This window comes from Macaca thibetana, chromosome 9 (genome assembly GCF_024542745.1).
Source record: "Macaca thibetana thibetana isolate TM-01 chromosome 9, ASM2454274v1, whole genome shotgun sequence".
Classification (NCBI taxonomy): domain Eukaryota; kingdom Metazoa; phylum Chordata; class Mammalia; order Primates; family Cercopithecidae; genus Macaca; species Macaca thibetana.
In genome coordinates this window covers 59,608,264-59,623,419 of record NC_065586.1, presented here as the reverse complement: position 1 = coordinate 59,623,419, position 15,156 = coordinate 59,608,264, and the positions used below count along the sequence as shown (strand labels likewise).

The window sequence follows — 15,156 nt, the reverse complement described above, 5'->3', positions numbered from 1 at the left end:
TTTTCCAAAATCCACAGATTCACTAATAGGCAGAGATGAAGATACAGGGATCTAAGAGAAAACAGTCAACCTACCCCAAAAGTCACAGCTTTGAGACCAACATAAACACTAAAATATCACTGCCCAGGAAGGACAGAGCTACTACTGAAGTTGAAGAGTAATGAGACCAATGACACAGACCCAACCCTGAGAATCCTGGAGAGGAGTGTCCAGGAGGTGAAGAGCCACTTTTAAGACATTAAACCACAACCAGCATGGAGGAGAGACCCAATCCAATGGAGCCTGGTTTCCGACTAATGAAAGCTACCTCTGATTTCTCAGGATTTTTAAGGTCATGCAAAGAGCTGTATTTTATTTCTTCACTAAGGACAGCACACAGAAACAAGACAAAGGCATCTGCGCAAGGTGTGCTGCTGAACAGAAGTGCGAGAGGAACGCTGTCCTGGGATTCAGAGCCCTGGGGGGACCCTGGGGGAACATGGAGACCCCCTTGGTGGGGGCAGCAATCTGCCCCAGTCAAATCCTTTCTCTCGGACCAAGGAGGGGGCCCTGGGCAGAGGCTGGAGAGCCTGTTTAGGCCTCTTCCTGAGCCTTCATTTTGAGCCAGCTGGAGGGAAAGGCCCCCACACCCTCAGAAAGTGGCACTTACAGGTCAAACACGAGGTAGTGAAACCCTTCTTCAGAAATACTGTCATGGAGGCGCACTGCAAGAGAGGAGATGGGGACAGAGATTAACAGAGAGAAAACTCGGAAATCCTGGACTCCTCCTCCTCAGTAGCCCCGCCCCTGCCCCATCCTGTCAGGCTCATGGGGCTCTCCAGAAGGAGCAGCGTGGGGAAGTGGCGACGTGCCCAGTGCCCCCCAGTGCAAAGCTACACAGCCTGGGAGCCAGAGTCTGGCGCTCTGGTTGCCACCTCAGACTCAGGCAAGAGAGAAAAGCTTCATGGCTAAGAAGTCAAGATGGAGAGAAGCCGGAACCTTCCCAGAGGGCTGGTCTCCGAGAAGGTGGTCCTGGGATATGATGCACGATGGTGAGATGCAGCGTGAGCAGCACCTAGCAATGTTGACGGCAGGGGACAACAATGACCAGATGGGAAAGCCAGAGAGCTCTTCCAGAGCAGTAAATGGGAGCAGAACTAAGGGGAGGGGAAGAAGGTGGAAAGGCAGAGCTCAGCAGGAAGGCACGTGGTGCAGGATAATGGATGGCGAGCCTGGAAGGCCACGCACACATTCAGGCAATGACGACAATAACAGTTTATTAAGTGCTTTCTATGCCAGGCCTTGTGCTAGGCTCTTGCATACATTACTGATTCTGCAAGCATTTATTGAGTGCCTACTGTGTGCTGGACCCCATGCTAGGTAGTGGGATTCAGGAGGAACAGACACAGTGCCTGCCTTTGAGGATTTTATTATTCCTTTCGACCAGCTGAGATGAATGTTATTCCCATTCTATAGATGAGGGCACCAGAGGCTCAGGGACATAAAGTCTCTTGACAAAGGCCAAAGAGGTTCTAAGTGGTGGGTCAAGATGTGAATCCAGTGCTACCTGACCCCAAAGACTGTGGTCTACACCACTGCTTCCCGTAAGAAACGTGGGGCAGCCCCCATATCCAGGCAACAAAGCCCTGGCATCCAAAAGAAAGACCACTTACAAATGTCCCTAAAGCAGCATCGCAGACAGGTCTGGGAGGGCGCCGCAGGAAGAAGACTCGGGCGACGCACCAGCTGCGAGAAAAGGCTGGCAGGCGGAATCCCTCCCCGCTCCCCGCCTCCAAAGCTCTTGGGCAAAAAACCAACCTGAAGTCTTCTGAGGGCTCCTCTTCAAGTTTCTGCCCACAAAGCCACCTCTGGGTTAAATGCCAACCCCTGAGCATCATTCTAATGCAGACACAACTCCACTTTGGCTGACTGTCCTGTCCCTCCCCTCACCTGAACTCTCTTGATGGGGAACCTCTGTTCCAAAGGCCTCCCTCGGTTTGACCTTTGCTCCAAGCCTTGGCAGTTACAGGCGTACCTCATGGAGCACTTCAGGAATGGCCTGACACCAAACTAACTGGTTCAGTGCTGGGAGACAAAGAAATGGCCATGTCTCTTCCTGGGTGGGCCCTGGCTGCTTCCATTTCCAGTGTCATACGTTTCCTCAGGGCTGAGGTGCTTCCCTTTGTCCCCTCCCCATGAAGCAAGATCATTCAGAAAGCAAAATATACAACCCAGCCGGCGCAGTCCCGAGGCACTGACCTATAGCCCTCTTGTTCTCCTCCCTTGATGACTGAGGACTGCGAAGCCTGCCAGGGCTGGAGCCAGGGCCTCAAGACTGTTTCCGCCTCCCATTACCTACACTACCTGATCTGATCTAGTGACTCAACCCCCAAAATCCCATCCCAATCTCAGTATTTCTGCGAACAGGATCAAAGGCAGGTGATACTTCCAATATTCTTCCTCCTTAAAACATTCTCTCCTGGGTCAACAAGATGCTTCCCTAGGCCTGTAGATGACAGAGGGGGCTTTTAGGACAGGAGGAAGGAGCCAGCACCAGGCCCCTGCCTTCCTCCCATAAAAACTAGCCTGGGCACACTCCATATACACTCCATCAAGTGCTCTAGAAGTCCTGCCACTGCCTCCGTCCCACTCACTTGCGCACCTCTGGTCTAAGTCGGTGCCTCACGCTGAGTCTCGCTGCAGCTGCTGCTCCCTCGCTTCCAAAAGGACTTTCCACTTAATTAAAAATTTGCTATTAAAAAGCATTAAAGTGTGTAATACAAATAATCTCCTGGAAATCAGCTGTCCCAGAAGCTACAGACCAGCTCCATTAGGGAGGTGACTAACAGCAGCAGCATGGGGAGCTAACAGGACAGCAGGTGTGATGCTGACAATCATCTCAGAGAAGTGGAGCCGCTCAGCTCTGCCTGGGCCTGGCGCTGAGCCCTCCCTCAGCCAGAGCCCCACCCCATGCCCAGCATCACCCCATGCCCCACACCACCCTGCCCCCACCCAGCACAGCAAGGCCAAGAACAGGGAAAGAAGTGCAGGCACCCAGGCCTCTGCCTAGACATGGAGTCATTGGCGTCTGCCCTTCTCCAGGAAGGCCACACACAGAGCCCAGGTGGGAGGAAGCCGGGGAAGGGAATTAGAAGAGAGGAGCAGCAAAGGAAGACTAATCCTTCCAGGCCACCCAGCGGAGAGAACAGCTTTGATGTGTGCCCCAGAGCAAGGCGCCCGCCAAGACAAGGAGGGATGGAGGAAGCCGTATCTGAATAAGACTGCTATCGATATTTTTTTAATTTGTAAAGAAATTAACAGGGCACTGAAGACAAGAGGAGAAATGACTGTGCCATTCTAAATGCCTACTTAGCAACAGCAGATTCATTCTTTCTTTTTTTTTAAGAGTCAGGGTCTCACTATGTTGCCCAGGCTGGGCTAGAGATCCTGGTCTTGAGCCATCTCCTGTCTCAGCCTCCTGAGAGGCTGGGACTACAGCTGTGAGCTACTGCACCCCATTAGATTCTGATAATAACAATCTAAATCTAAGAACTGACACTCAGTTGAGCTGTCCCTGTGTGCCGGTGTTGTTCCATGGGCTCCACGTGCATTACTGTATTGAACCCTCACATCAACTGCGCAGGGTAGCTACTTACATATAAATAACCCCATCTGACAGGAGAGGAAACTGAGGCTCCATAAGAAACCTGCCCAAAATCACACAAAGCGGCGGAACCTGGATTTGAAGCCAAGACAAACCAACATCAAGATTCCTGATATTGCAGAGTTGCTTGGGAGTCACCTTCTCAAACAGGCAAAGGAACTCTAATCTGTCCCCCCTACCCCTGGCCATTCTGACTGGCTTGACAATGTCCACTGGGCAGCTACCCTGGAGCAGGCGAGGCTGTACATGCTACGAAGGTGGCTGTGAAGAAGAGGAGCCGGCCCTGCCACCTGGAGCTGCCAGGCGAAGAGGGAAGACAGGCTTTAAACCAGCAATTACACAAATGCGTAACTAAGCACAACTGTGTCATGCTGTGAGGCAGGAGCAGAGGGACTATGGATGCGTAGAATAAAATAATCTGACACCCAGCCTGTTCCAGAGTAAAGACAGAGCATGAAGGCCAACAAGGGCCAGGCCACGTCCATCGACAAGACGTGGGGAAAGGAGTATAAAAGCATTTACTGCATTTCAGCAACAAACCTAATTGCTGTTCTTTAAAAACCATAAAAGACAGAACAGGCCAAAACACCTACAAACCTTTACTTGATATTTCATGTCTTCAAGGACTGAGATAGCCACAACCCAAATGTTGTGGCTATTTCCAATTCTTTAAAAACCACCCAACAATATGCCACATTTTAACTAACAAATCTTTCTCCAAAAAGCACTGAAAAAGTGTTGCTGTTAAAAATATCTGCAGCAATAACACAGTGGGAAGGAGGTCCTGTTGCCATGGGGGCTTGTGGGGGACTGAGCTGCCCCCCAAGAGTTTGCTGTGGCAGGGCTCCCCCCACCCCCACCCTGGGGGCAGGGATGTAGGAACTGCACAGTCATGATTCAATGTTTCTTTCTTTTTATTTGCAACTGTTTCTTTGCTACACTTACTGTTAGCTGAATGGGTACTAGGCTCAAGGGTAAACGGTCAAGCTTGAAAAACTTGTGAACTGAGTCGAGGCTGGGGGTCTTGAAGAGATCACTTCTAGGGGCTGGAATCTCCATTTTCATCATCTCCCTCCTAGCCTCCTTTCCTGGCTGAACCCTTTCATAACAACTCCACGAAGGGACCCAGATAACAAAACAGAGGCAGGCACAGAGGAGTTAAATAACTTGCCAGAGGTCACAGCTACTAATTAGCAAATCCCAGATTCAACCCCCAAATCTGGATGCGACTCCAAAGCTGCAAACATTGGCTTCTCCAAGTATAGACCAGCATGCGGACCAGTAGCATGAGCATCAGCTGGAGACTCAAGTCCTACCCCAAACCCCCTGAATCGGAATCTGAATTTTAACATGATCCCTGGTGAGTCATAAGCACATAAAAGTTTGAGAAGTGCTGCTCTAAACCACGATGCTAGACTATGATCAAAACTGCTGGGGCAGCTCAGCACGAAGGAAGACAGAGTCTATTCATTACAGGGCTTGAGAGCAGGGAGCAGGCAGATCACAGGTAGAACAGACTTCATTCAGACTTCAGACTTCACACCAGCGTCTCCTCCACTCAGCTCCCCACTGCTGGCCACACTCCCAGCACCGTTTGGAGTTCGGCAGTGTGCCTTCCACCCAACAGGCATTTTGTTGTTTGTTTGTTTGTTTTTAATTAATAAACTTTATTTTCAAAGCAGTTTTAGGTTCACAGCAAAATTGAGCGGAAAGTACAGGGTGTTCCCAAATACCCAAGAGAGAGCGTTCCCAAATACCCCATGTCCCCCCACCACACAGAGCCTCCCCTACCATCAACACCTCCCACTGGAGTGGTAGATTTGTTACCATCTATGAACCCACATTGACTCATCATCACCTATAAGTCCAGAGTTTACATCAGGGTTCACCACTCTTCCAACAGGCTTTTAACTCCTGGGACAGAACATCTAGCTATTAAGGGGAAACAGCATGGCTGGCCCCTAGCAACAAATGCCCCATCTGAATTCAGTGCCTCCGAGTCTGACCGCAGCCGGGGCTGACCACGTGCTCTCTGCTCTAGCTTCCTCGACTGTGCACTGCTCTTGGGCTGGCCCGTTTGTTTCCCTTTGGGATGGAGTTCAAGAGGCCAGAGCCAAAAGGGTCACAGTTCTGAAGGGCAGCGCAGTGGAGAGAGGAGAGGAATAGTGAATTAGGGGCACAAAATTGCCTCCTCTCCTGCCACAAGCCAGGTCCAGATCCGTGGCAACCGCAGCCTCCTGGACCTGCAGCTCCGCCACATCTCCAAGAGCCCTGGTTCCCACCGGATGCTGGAGCTCCCAGGACACAGTCCTGACTCCCACTTCCCTCTGCCCACCCTCAACCCCAGAATCGGTCCTCGGACCAGCCTCCTTAGGACCTGGGAGCAGTCATGAAATGGAAGCACAGTTCTAGGAAATCAGAGGCCAACATAGTGACTGTGCCTGACCTGGCCTCTGAGCAGACGGCCAGGATAGATGGTCTCCGCCTGCCTCCATTCTGAGCCCAGGGCAGATGGTGAAAGGAAACGGCTACCAAATGAAGTGAAGTCTAAGAGGTAAAAAAGTATGTATTTAATTCTAGAAATAAATAAAAAGACACCTAGGGCTTTTTTCTGCTAGAATTCTATTTTGTCCTTCCTGTTAATTTCTCAATTGTCTTCATTATACCCTGACCCGTCCGTGGTCAACCCACCTTCATCGCGGGTGATGCGGACATGGTTCTGCCTCCCACATCACTGACCCCTAGCTGCTGTTCTCCTGCCTACATGAGGTCAGATTATCACTGCTGTACCAGTTGGTCACAAGGAGCATAAAAGAAAGGAAGTTACCTTCCTCAGATATTGAGACCCAGGTCTGGAACATCAAAATGCTTCTGGGCTTATGGGTGGCTTTAGTCACGCACATGCTTTTTCTTCCTGTTCTGGAACTTCTAGGTCAGAGGTCACAAGCTTGCAAGGCCTGCAGGGGCCCAGGTGGGCAATGCAAATGTGAGCTCATAGTGGGTGACAAGGACGGTGGCCAGCGGGCTGCAGGGGCAGCCACTGCTCCCCACAGCTCCTTCTCGCCATGCAAGGTGGGGACTCAGCAGAGCTGAGCCTTCTGACTGGAAAGGCAAGGGAATAGATTTTTTTTCTTCAAAATGTGAAATCTCATTTTTAAATATTGGCAAATAATAAAAATATTTTTAGACCACTGAGCCAGCCAAGCAAAACATGCCTGAATCCATGACTGCTGTTCTAGGTGTTTCCCTCTGTGGGCCCTCTCCTACCCAGGGCAACACGTCAGTCCCCAGTGCGCTATTTTCAGGTAAAGGCCTAACCTCAGAGACCACCTAGGAGCTCCAGTAGTTCTGAGGCCAGGAACCCACCAGCTGAGAGGTGCTGGCTCTGCAGAACACACTGCATCAGGCAGAGCCGATCACCACCAGCCACGCCAATCTGCTTCGGGTGTAATCCAAGCTGCTGATTGCCATCCACAAAGCCCCGCACAGCTGACGTTCTGACTACCTCAGAGCTGCTCCTCTCCCAGAGGGCTAGAGCAGGACCTCAGCCTTTCCCTGACAGAGCTCACTTTGAGTGTTCTAGCCCGAGACCTAGGAAGCCAGGGGCTGGGTAGCTATGAAGGAAGCATTAGGCTTCAGCAAGTCACCTCACAGCCCTGGCCGCCAACAGAGCAGAGCAGGCGGCCTCCGGGGCACGGTGGGAGCCCCGATATTTAGGCCATGCCTGAGGAGCACAGAACACGTGTTGTCTTTTGTGATGACTCAGGGCTTTTAGGGAAAACCTAGGAGATGCTCCTTGCTCTGCCTCAAGTCAACACTGGGGCTTCTGCTCAGACACTGCAGCCAGCCCAGTTTCTGTCCCTTCTGCAAGGAGCACCAAATCAGGGCCAACGCTTTTGGCAAAGACGGTTTCAGCTGAACAAAGTAAAACTGAGCCAGAGTGGGCTGAGGCAGGCAAACATCCTCAGGCTTTAGCACAACCAACAATGTTCTCTTGTCCCCCAAGTCAGGGTGGGAGCAGGGAGAAATCCTCTTTTTTCTCCTTCCCCATCTGAGTGGTTCCTGCCATCCCTTCTCCAGAGAAGCCAGGCGAGGGGGCAGCTTGCTTTCCTGGCTCTGGGGAATACAAATGGGAGCACCATGGAAACCCCCAGAGTGTGCAGGACACTGCAGCAGGAACAAAACTCTTTCAGGTCCACAAACAAAATCCTGACCCTTTCATGAGGGCTGTGGATGGCCCCTGGTGAGGGATGCTGGCAGGCTAGGAGCCCGGAACCTCACACGCTGAGGACCCTGGACCTCAGCCCAAAGACAGAAGGAGAAAGGGAAGAAATAGCGTCTGAAACCTATTCTGATGCCTCACACCCCAGCCCTGAGAAGGTGCCGCAGTGATGCAGATACTCAGGTCTCTAAACTAGAATGCCCCAGAATTCTGAGACACAGTTGCTATCCTGCTCATGTAAAAACAGACACCAGGTGAAGGTCCACAGACAGAGGTGATCCCACACACAAAAGCAGTGGATATCTGTTCTCCCTGCTTCTACAAAATACCCACAAAATGCTCCATGACCAGGCACTCACCGATGTTTGGATGTTTCAGAAGTCGACATATCCGAGCCTCACGTTCTAGTTTCTGGTGATCTAAAAGCAGAAGAGAAAAAAATAAAAGCCATCAACCATCCATTCTCCTGTGGTCACCTTGTTACTCATATTCCCTCAGTTCTTAGGTACTAACTATGCACTTGTAATGATTTGCTGAAGTAATGCAGCAAGTCATGGCAATCCTGGAGACAGCTTCTTTTCCTTTCATTTTAGGTCTCACTCTGTCCCTCAGGCAGGAGTGTAGTGGCATGATCGCAGCCTCAAACTCCTGGGCTCAAGCGATCCTCCTACCTCAGCTCCTGAATAGCTGGAACTATAGGTGACAGCCACCAGGCCTGGGCCAGATAGTTGTGACCACCTTTTCCAGATGAGGAAATGAGCCAGTGAGCAGCAGAGCTGGGATTTGAATCCAGGTCTTCAACTAAAACTCTGGCGCTCTTTCCACCACAACAGGGTTTCAGTGGCCTAGGGTGTCCAGAATCTCTTTTATTTTTTTCTTTTTGAGACAGACTCTCATTCTGTTGCCCAGGCTGGGGTGCAGTGATGCCATCTCAGCTCACTGCAACCTTTGCCCCCTGGGTTCAAGCAATTCTCCTGCCTCAGCCTCCCAAGTAGCTGGGATTACAGGCACACACCACCATGCCTGGATAATTTCTATACTTTTAGTAGAGATGGGGTTTCACCATGTTGGCGAGGTTGGTCTCGAACTCCTGACCTCAGGTGATCTACCCGCCTCGGCCTCCCAAAATGTTGGGATTACAGGCATGAGCCACCGCGCCTAGCCCAGAATCTCTTTCTTGTTAAGAATACTAATAATAGCTAAGTTATACTGAGCACCTAATATATACTTGGCACTGGCTAGGGGTTTTACATATATTCTCTACATAGTCCTGATGGCAAGCCTGAAACATAATGATGCTGATAATAAAGAGGTTGATGATCAAGATAATGATGACTTAAAATAATAATAGCTAACATTTATTGACAGCTTACTTCTACACTAGGCAGCTGCCTCTTTTAATTTATCCTCATAACAACTCTAGGAGGTTGGCATTAGTATGATGCCCATTTTATAGAAAGAGAAACCAGGACACAAATCCTGCTTCTCCCCAGGGTCCTCTTGGCCACCACTGCTGTGAGCTTTGACCTCTTCACATTCAGACGCCAGGATTACTCGGTTTTGGTGGAATAACCAGAAATCCACAAGTCCCCAGATCCAAGTGAGCTGCGTGGGTCAATTCCTTCCACAGGAAGGCAGAGCTCCAGTACGTGGGAAGAGAGGATGCTACTCACAGCACGGAGGCCTCACAGCCCTCCCCCACAGTCCTTCCCTCTTTCTACTTGCTGAAATCCTGCCAAAAGTCACCTCCTTCATGAAGTCTTCCCTGCTCCTCTCGGTAGACTGTGACTTCTCCCTCCTACTCCACCCCCCCAATTTCCCAATGCACTTCTCACGATTCTCACATCATATATTACATCAGTTATCTTTCAGTTGCAAGCTCTTCGAAGGGCGGGGGTACCTTTCCGGGTAGTGCTTTCTAGAGTTCTTTCTGTAAACAGGGGCTTAATAAGGGTTTACCAATAACCACAGTAGTAGCCGTAACAATCGCTTACTGAGCATTGACTACATATCAGGCAGAGGCATGGATTACCATATTTCATACCTACAGAAACTCTGTGAAGTAGGGATCTGATTAGCTCTATTATATTACTGAGGAAACAGGTTTAAAAAGAGTAATCTGCCTAAGGTAACACGGACAGGCAGTGATGCAGGTGATCTGAGCCTAGAGCCCTCTTTCTCCACCCCTCTGCTATTATGGCCAGATAAAGAATGGTGAGAGTTGAGTTAAGACTCCAGGCTTTGGAGGGGGTCCAAAAGGAAGAGAGTCCAGTTCACCCCGAATTATCCAGGCCCGGGCACGCGCCTCCACATCCATAGCTGCCAAGCTATTCCTGTCTCCCTGCCTCTACCCTAAACAGCAAACAGCCTCTGTAAATCTTCCCATGGCCCTCACAATGATCCCATCAGGTGAATGCTATGATTGTCCACATTTCCAGATGATGAAAGAAACGGAGGCCCAGGGAAGTTAAGTAACTTGCCCAAGATCCCACAGCAGGAAAGGGATAGAACTGAGATTCAAACCCAGGCCTGTCAGTTTGAGATAATGTAGGGATTATGGACTAGAAGAAATTCACATTTATTGTTTCACTAACCAAACCCAGCTTTGTCCTAAACTTTCCCTCTAGCAACAGCTCTACTTTGTGGAAGGAGGTGGGGACAGACAGAGATTAGTTCCTACTGCCCAGCTAATCCATCCCAGCTGCCCAAAGATCTGGGTCAGACCTTCCTTCCTGTCCCTGGGTTCAGCATGACCACCGACCAGGATGCAGCCAGGAGAACCCCAAGTAACTCCCAACTCCCAGATCACCTGGCATCCCCTGGTCCCAGGCACAGGGATGTGGCCAGTGACCTCCAGAAGCAGGCACTCAAGGAGGCTGTAACAGCCTCGCCTGGTGGCTGCGGGGCTTGCTTCTTCCAGATCTGGCAGGATGTTGACATGACCCCACCTTCCTTCCATCCCTGGACTTGAGATGGAGGTACCAAGCTAGCCAGCCCCAAAGCTACAGACCCACAGCCCTCTCTCTGGGCATACATCTCACCACCCTCCAGTCCATAACTCTCGAGCTTGGTTGCCTGGGCAGGTGCAGGAGAACAGCATCTTGCAATGCGGAGGTGGCAGCTGAGGGAAGGCCCAGAAGATTAATGTTTATCTCCTTCCTTAAGTCTCTTACTAGCTAATGGTTACAGTCCCACAACAGCAACAGCACTAAAACTAAGGGCACTCTGATTTACCGGTGACTTCGAGTGGAGAGGAGACACACAGACTCAGGCTCCCAACTCCTCAAAGAAGCTGCCCAGCGTCCAGAGGGTCCTTGTTGGCCTCTTAGTTCAGCCTTAACTGCAAGGAGCTGAGCCCTGTGTTCCCGGCAAGGCCCAGGTCTTCTCTGAACCCCAGGACTGCACCTTGATCCTCATTCTGATTCTAAGCTGTGGAGTATGGCAATTAACAACACATCGGTTTTGGAGTCAGACAGCCCTGGACTGAGCTCAACACTGCCACATCTGGCAAGCTATTAAACCCACCCGAGCTTCATTCATTCCTTCAAGAAATATTTATCGTGGCTGGTCACGGTGGGTCAATCCCAGTACTTTGGGAGGCCGAGGTGGGTGGATCACTTGAGGTCAGGAGTTCAAGACCAGCCTGGCCAACATGGTAAAACCCCATCTCTACTAAAAATACAAAATTTAGCCAGACATCCTCACTGGAACCCAGGAGGTGGAGGCTGTAGTGAGCCAAGATTGGGCCACTGCACTCCAGCTTGGGTGACAGAGCGAGACTCTGTCTCAAAAAAAAAAAAAAAAGAAACATTTACTGAGGCTTACTATATGACAGGCAGTATTCGAGATGCTAGGAAGACAGTGGTGAACAAAACAGACAAAAATCCCTGCCCTCATGGAGCTGACACTCTAGTGGATTGTATGTGGGGGAGGGACAGACAATAAGAAAACTCAATGGCACATTAGATGTCACAGCAAGTGCTGCGTAGAAAAAGCAGAAAAAGCGGGGAGTGTAGATTTAAGTAGGGCAGTCCAGGAAAGCCTCAGTAAGGAGGTGACATTTGATTAGGACCCAAAGGAGGTGAGACAGTGAGCCAGGCACCTTATCTTGGGAAAGAGGTTCCTCACTTCTTTTTTTTTAAGACTGAGTCTCGCTCTGTCGCCCAGACTAGAGTGCAGTGGCACGATCTCGGCTCACTACAAGCTCTGCCTCCCGGGTTCATGCCATTCTCCTGCCTCAGCCTCCCGAGTAGCTGGGACTACAGGCACCCACCACTATGCCTGGCTAATTTTTTTGTATTTTTTAGTAGAGACGGGGTTTCACCGTGTTAGCTAGGATGGTCTCGATCTTCTGACCTCGTGATCCGCCCACCTCAGCCTCCCAAAGTGCTGGGATTACAGGCATGAGCCACTGTGTCCAGCCAAGAGGCTCCTCACTTCTAAAATGGAGACAGCAAGATCTGAGGTTTAACTGAGGTGGTACAGGTCAAGAGTTTTGCATAAGGTCTGGCATATAGCTCCTTTCCAAGGGCCCAATGAGAAGCTTGACAGGGTCTCCTGGGCTGGGCCTGTGGCCACAGCTATCACCAGAGACACTGTGAATGGGACCCACTGTCCCAGGCAGATACAGGGTCTGCAACACAGCAACTAAGCCCTCCTGCCTGGCTTCTGGGCTCCCCACATGGTCCTTCATTGCAGTCCTAGGGGTGGAGTGTCCCTCCCTGTTTTGGCGGGGCCCACCAGTGTCTACAGTCTGCAGGTGACAGGCAGCAACAGGGGCTCCTCAGAGAGAGGGGAACACCACAGGATGTGCCACTGTCTGCTTCCCTCCTCTTCCTCGCAGCCGTGGCACCCTGCCATCCACAAGCTCTCCTCAATGAACAGAGGTTTCTGCCTGCCACGCTCTCCCTGTTCCTGCCGCCATGCACTGCCCGGCCACTACCCAGCCTCTCCAGCTGTTGTCTCCTGTCTCTTTCCCTGACACTTCCTGTCCTGTAGTCACCTCCAGGGCTGCCCCACAGCTGCAAAAAAGCAGAGGGTCCACCCCAGCAGCAGCGACAGCAGAGGGGTTCCAGGATGGAGTAGTGGTTTCTAGATCATCTTTCCCAATGGCAAGGGCATCCCAGCTGGATGCAGCATCCCCAACCCCAAAAAGGGTGAGGCCACTGAATGGGCTTGGTCTATAGTGGGAGGGCCCTGGCTCAGTATCCCAAGGTGCTGCAAAGGTCTCCCTTGAGACACCCCTCCTTCCAGTGACCACTAGGGAGATGCTCAGACCTTCCAAGGTGGACCCTCCTCCACCCACCTTTCTACCAGGCTCATCCCCGCCCCTCCCACAGCCCAGCCCCCCCTTCCTGTTTGACAACAGCCACTTCCCGCTTTTGCACAGGGCCACTTCCTGCCTGCCTGTGTGCTACTGCCATGGAGAGACCCACCCCTGCCGGCCTTCAGCCCAGCTCCAACCACAGCCCTCTGCAGGTTTTCCCCATCATGAGCAGAGGTAGCAACAGGAGCAGAAAGCAGAAGCGGCTCCAGCCCTTCCCCAGCAGCCTGCCCAGGCCAGAGTGGTCTGAGCCCAGGCCAGAGCTAGGCCCTGGGAAACAAGGATCCTAGAAACCCAGCCTCTCCCGCCTTCTGCCCAAGTGCTTCAGGACTTGGTCCAAGGCTCCACGATTCACAGGAAGGGCAGCAAGAAGTGACCAGATGCACCGAGGGAGGCAGAAAAGAGGAAGCAGATAGGGAGGTGATAGCGTGCAGCCAAGGGGTGCACCAAGCCTGCCCTTGAACCACCTCCCCCTCTGGCCTGAAGACAGAAGCCTACTCCAATGCCCTTTCCTTCCTCTGCCGGGTCAGGGGACCAGGGAGGGTTGGCCACAGACTCTCCATGGCCCTCTCAGAGACGGGCCTGCTTGACTTAGTGACATTTTCCTAAAAAAAAAAAAAAAAACCACACAAATGACAGCACTAAGATCCTGCTGCCACCTAAACATACAACCCTCTGTACGTGGGAAAGGATGCACATTCCTACTCTGACTGAGGGCTCTCCCAAGTTCCAATCTCAAAGGCATTCTTAATTTTGCAAATGGTATTTTGCAGGTCTGTGCCTGTGACCCCAAACATAGATGTGAGAAGCTTCCTGCAGCCCCACTGATTTCAGGGCTTGATGGGAGGCAGCCTCACTTGCTGCCCTCCTGAGTGCCCCTCATCTTCTTTCCAAGCAACAGAGGCTCCCGTCTGGCCCCCTTGGGGTCACTCTGAGCAGAAACAAGGACACGGTAGGGATTTGGTGTCATAATCCACCTTCCCCAGCTGCTTATGCACAGCCCTGGGCCTGGGGCACCGACCAGTGGGATTCCCAAGCCACGATCCCACCAACTTCATCCTGACACTGCGACGCCACATCCCTCCCTCTTTGAATCTCACTCTAAAGGTGCAAAGAGTCTCCAATTAAAAGCAAAGTCCATCCACCACGCAAGAGCAGGACCACAGCTTCTAATGCCCTCACCCGTGTACACCTGGTGACTAGCTGGGGGATGTGATACAGAGGGATGGGGCCTGAAATGTGCCCATGTGAACCCCCAAGGCTCTGTGCATGTACCCAGCATCCTCCCCTTATCTTCAGTCCTTACTCACGCAGTTTTAACTTGGTGACACAAAGACCTGAGCCCCACTTTGGCCTCTGGATCTCAAGGCAAGGGAAGCTCTAAGGAGGGAGAGAGGCTCCAAAAAATGCCCTACAGCGAAAAGGCCCTAAATCAGCTTTAACGGAGAAAATCCCCAAGGGGTCACTAGCAAGCCCCAAGAAGGGAAGGCTCTGCCTGGGGACACTCTGGCTGCTCTCAAGGGCCAGAAAAGGGTCAGCCGTCGTGTTCTCCATGGCCCCCGGCAGGGCTCCTGGTGCCTGCAGCCTTTGCCCACTGTTTTGGTGACATTTCCTTCATGGTAACCAGCCCCAAGTAAAACATCCCAGGAAGCAGCCCCTAAAAATAGCTCCTCCCAGGGCAGCAGCAAGCAGGGGGGAGGGGAAAGAAAGGGAGGAGAAAAGAGGGGAGCAGATGGGAAGCTGCGGCTGCTGCTGATAGGGCCCAGGAAGCGGAGATGGTGTTGGGGAGGAGTGGCTGGAAATCTCCCCACCGCACAGCCCAGAGAGGTGGGTACAGATGGGAATGGGGCCTCAGCCAGCAACGAGGAGGGATTTGCTCCACCAGGCTTGGAGCTTGGGGCTTAGATGGAGAGGTGTGAGGTGATATGCCAAGATTCATCACAGGAACAAAGTATCCAGAACCTGTGT

General features: G+C 51.7%; 1 protein-coding gene across 17 annotated transcripts in view; it reads right to left on the bottom strand.

The window, feature by feature from the left end:
- Positions 1 to 15,156, bottom strand: part of CAMK2G (calcium/calmodulin dependent protein kinase II gamma) — a 1,229,125-nt gene that overhangs the window by 40,012 nt on the left and 1,173,957 nt on the right. For all 17 annotated transcript variants that reach the window (XM_050803448.1, XM_050803437.1, XM_050803434.1 and 14 more), the window contains 2 exons: positions 8,225 to 8,284; positions 650 to 704 (listed from right to left, as the gene is read on the bottom strand). In XM_050803448.1, the coding sequence (XP_050659405.1) occupies positions 650 to 704; positions 8,225 to 8,284 (115 nt within the window). The remainder of the gene's footprint in view (positions 1 to 649; positions 705 to 8,224; positions 8,285 to 15,156) is intronic.